This window comes from Elephas maximus, chromosome 11 (assembly GCF_024166365.1).
Source record: "Elephas maximus indicus isolate mEleMax1 chromosome 11, mEleMax1 primary haplotype, whole genome shotgun sequence".
NCBI classification, from domain to species: Eukaryota; Metazoa; Chordata; class Mammalia; order Proboscidea; family Elephantidae; genus Elephas; species Elephas maximus.
The window spans coordinates 103432683-103436149 of record NC_064829.1 but is presented as its reverse complement, the minus strand read 5'-3'; the positions used below and the strand labels follow the sequence as shown (position 1 = coordinate 103436149).

The 3467-nt window shown below is 51.8% G+C and overlaps 1 protein-coding gene across 1 annotated transcript; it reads left to right on the top strand.

Moving 5' to 3' along the window:
• The first annotated feature begins 1196 nt into the window (after nt 1-1196).
• Nucleotides 1197-2541, top strand: IGFL1 (IGF like family member 1). Its single transcript, XM_049902413.1, has 4 exons — nt 1197-1221; nt 1838-1891; nt 1991-2252; nt 2532-2541. Exons 1-4 carry the CDS (start codon nt 1197-1199, stop codon nt 2539-2541), a joined length of 351 nt encoding a protein of 116 aa, XP_049758370.1.
• The last annotated feature ends 926 nt before the right edge of the window (nt 2542-3467 follow it).

Genomic DNA, 3467 nt, shown 5'->3' with positions numbered 1-3467 from the left:
GCAATGGATGAAGGATGGTTCCTGTTTCTCCACAACCTCACCAACACCTGTCATTTTCCACGTTTTTTGATCATTGCCATTCTAATGGGAAACAGCTTCCTTTTTGCCCAACGTTGTTCAAGCTGGAATTCCCAAATATATAAAAATCAGTTCACTGACTAAAGCAGTCTCTTTCACTGGAGTAACAACAGGTGAACTTTTGTTGCTGTTAGGTACCATGGAGTCGGTTCCGAACATAGCAACCCTACGTACAACAGAATGAAACATTGCCCAGTCCTGTGCCATCCTCAAATCATCGCTATGCTTGAGCCCATTGTTGCAGCCACTGTGTCAATCCATCTCATTGAGGATCTTCCTCTTTTTTGCTGACTCTCTACTTTACCAAGGATGATATCCTTCTCCAGGGACTGGTCCCTTCTGATAACATGTCCAACCAAAGTAAGTAAGATGAAGTCTGGCCATCCTACCTTCTAAGGAGCATTCTGGCTGTACTTCTTCCCATGACTTGTCTGTCAGTTTGCTGTGCTGTGGTGGCTTGCGTGTTGCTGTGATGCTGGAAGCTATCCCACTAGTACTTCAAATACCAGCAGGGTCACCCATGGTGGACAGATTTCAGTGCAGCTTCCAGACTAAGACAGACTAGGAGGAAGGACTTACTGAGCTACTTCTGAAAAAAAATTGGCCAGTGAAGACCTTATCAGCTTAACTTTAGTGAGCAGTTATTGCATTCTGGACCTTGGGTTGGGCCTTAGGTCAGGGATCTGACAGGACCCGTTTGGGAAGAATTAAGGGGTTAGTCACGTGGAAAAGAAACCTGGGAAAGTAGAAGACTCAAGCGGGTCTGATGTAAAAGTGTTGTCTGTTTCCTCTGGGAGAGTGGGGTGGGCTGTGGGTGCACCCTGTGACTTCCTGTTTGCTAAAGTGACATCAGTGCTGGGGGTGAGCAGGGAAACATTTGGGAGAGAGGGTGATGGCAGGGGCTTCTGTCCTCTCCTGGCTTTCAAAAGATTTGACATCAGGTTCTATAGAGACAGACACCCGGTGTGACACCTACCCCTGCCCCAGGCCCAGCATGTCCCTGCAGGCCAGGCTGGGGGGTGTGAGAAGGGCTGACATCACTAGCTCCACTCTAGGTATAAAAGCACCTGCCGGATCTCTGCTCTCCTGCAGACTCCACTGCAGCCCAACCCAGAGCCATGACACTCCGATGCCACATCCTGGGTAAGGGGGTCCCAACCTCAATTCCCACCCTGAGCCCCTCTCCAATCTCAGCCACCACCCAGGCCCCATCCCTGCCCAACCATAACATCATCTCTGTCCCCATCCTCTGCCCTCTCCTTCTGCGTATCTCACCATAGCAATAACCCAACCACATCCCCAAGATCAGATCCATTCATGTGCCCAGGACTGACCCAAGCCCATGCCTGTCCCCAGTTCTATCCCTCTTCCTACACCATATCCAATCCTCTTCCCAATTCACATAACCATCATATCCATAATCCACCTCCAGTCTCAGCCCAGCCCCCTTCACAGCCCAACCCTATCTGTGCCTTCAGCTCCATCCTCCTCCCATCAAGCCACTTCTACTCCCTCCCTGAATCCTAAACCTATTTCTTCCAAGAGTCCTGTCTGCATGACCTCACTTTGTAGTGACCCAAGCTCCCCAAGACACCTGACCACAGGTAGACCGGATCCCACCCTGCCTCTGCTCCTAACCTTTCTCTGAATTTCAGTCAGGGCAGACACCTCAGACCTTCCCCTTCCCTAGCCTCGGCTCCCTGAGGCTGACCAGATGGCGGCCCCGTCAGCCCCACCTCCTCTCTTTTCTGTCCCACAGTTGTTCTGGCTGCTCTTGACATCCCCATGCTCCTCTGGTCACATGGAGCCCCAGGTGAGCATAGAAGGAGGGGAGGGGTGGGGGTTCTGGAGGGCCCTGGGTTGGGACACTCTCACTTGCTGCCACAGCCCACACCAGCTCTGTCTCTCTCAGTCTCCCCCAAGGGTGCTAGCCTGATGCTGTGCCAGCCACTCAGGAGATGTGGGGACAAGCTCTACGACCCCCTGCAGCACTGTTGCTATGACGATGCCCTCGTGCCCTTGACCAGGACCCAGAGGTGTGGGAACTGCACCTTCAGTGTCTGCTTTGAGCAGTGCTGTCCCTGGTCATTCAGACCGCAGGAGGCCTTCGTGGTGAAGGGGAAAGGCCAGATGTGCTCTTCAGTCCAGTCCTTGGATGACAGAGTTTGTCGAAGGTGAGGTCCTGCCCTTCCATGGGATCAGGGGTGCAGGGAGTGGGAGGGCCTGATGCCTGTTCTGTCCCCGATGGACCCCTGTCCTGTTCTCTGTATCTCCCTGTCTCTGTCTTTATCTTTTCCTGTGTTTCTTTCTCCTTCTGTTTCTATTTCTCTCTCATATCCTCATCCTCCTGACAGCTTTACTTCCCTCGTTGTGTCTTCCTTTTCCACCTCCTCTGCTCTGGTTCTCTCTGTCTTGCTATCTCTGACCTCCTCTCTCTCTGTGTTTCTCCTCAGTGTCAGCTGATGGGAGATCAGGTGACCAGATGATGCCGGACGCTGAGGCCTTGATAAGCCTGGCGAGAGGGGCCTGGGGCTGATTTCCATCTGGGGCGTGGAGTGAGAGTTTGGGGACAGGAAAGACTCAGACTCAGTCGCTCTCCTCGTTCTGTCTGCTCTTTAACACTCAGCCTTACATGTCCTGAGCAGGCAACTTGTCCTATTTCCATGATGCTGAACAAGTGTAAGGGTCTCTTTGAAGATGAGGGGTGCCCAAGGACACTATAGCCAATATCAAGTTGTACATTCCCCAGGCTGGCCCTGGGAACCCTTCTCTGAAAAGTTAATTACCTAAGTGCTTTCTCACCAGGAGCAAAGTACTTGGCACTTTTTAGATGTTGACCACCGACCTTACTGATACTACCATGGGAGCTTGGGGTGGGGAAAGGTCACAAAGGTCAGACATGGGCCCCTTCTCTGGTATCCATAGGCAACAAGATATTCCCAATTGGTCCATCTATGGCCAAGTTTCAAAATACTCACCCAGAATCTCTTGATTCCATAAATAAAAATCTGGTCTCAGTCAGAAGACTCTGTTTTCTTGCATGGACCTCGTAAGAGTGTGGGGCGGGGGATCTCCTGCTGCTGAGGGAAGGAGAGGGCTTCAGCGCTGAGCTTGAGACCCCACCTAGTCTCCGCCCTTTGGAGGGAAGTCGGGGCCAGCGCGACCCCTAGCGGATGTTGGGCGCAGTGCAGCGACGGGAGGGGCTGCCCTGAGTGTGAAGCAGTTAAGAAGTTGCCCTTACTGGGGAGAGAATAGTCACAGTGCTTGGTCCAGATATGAACATTTAGAAAATTAATAACCAAATAACATGAAAAAAAGGAGGTATTCGGAACCATATTTGCAATTAATCTATGAGAGTTCCTCCTGAGACCTCCAGTGCCCAGGTTGAG

Bases quoted from the DNA above. Each gene is read 5' to 3' on its own strand.
- IGFL1 (XM_049902413.1), top strand. From the start codon at position 1,197: ATGACACTCCGATGCCACATCCTGG. The intron at 1,222-1,837 runs GTAAGGGGGTCC...TCTGTCCCACAG, and splicing joins ACTCCGATGCCACATCCTGG to TTGTTCTGGCTGCTCTTGAC. The intron at 1,892-1,990 runs GTGAGCATAGAA...TGTCTCTCTCAG, and splicing joins CTGGTCACATGGAGCCCCAG to TCTCCCCCAAGGGTGCTAGC.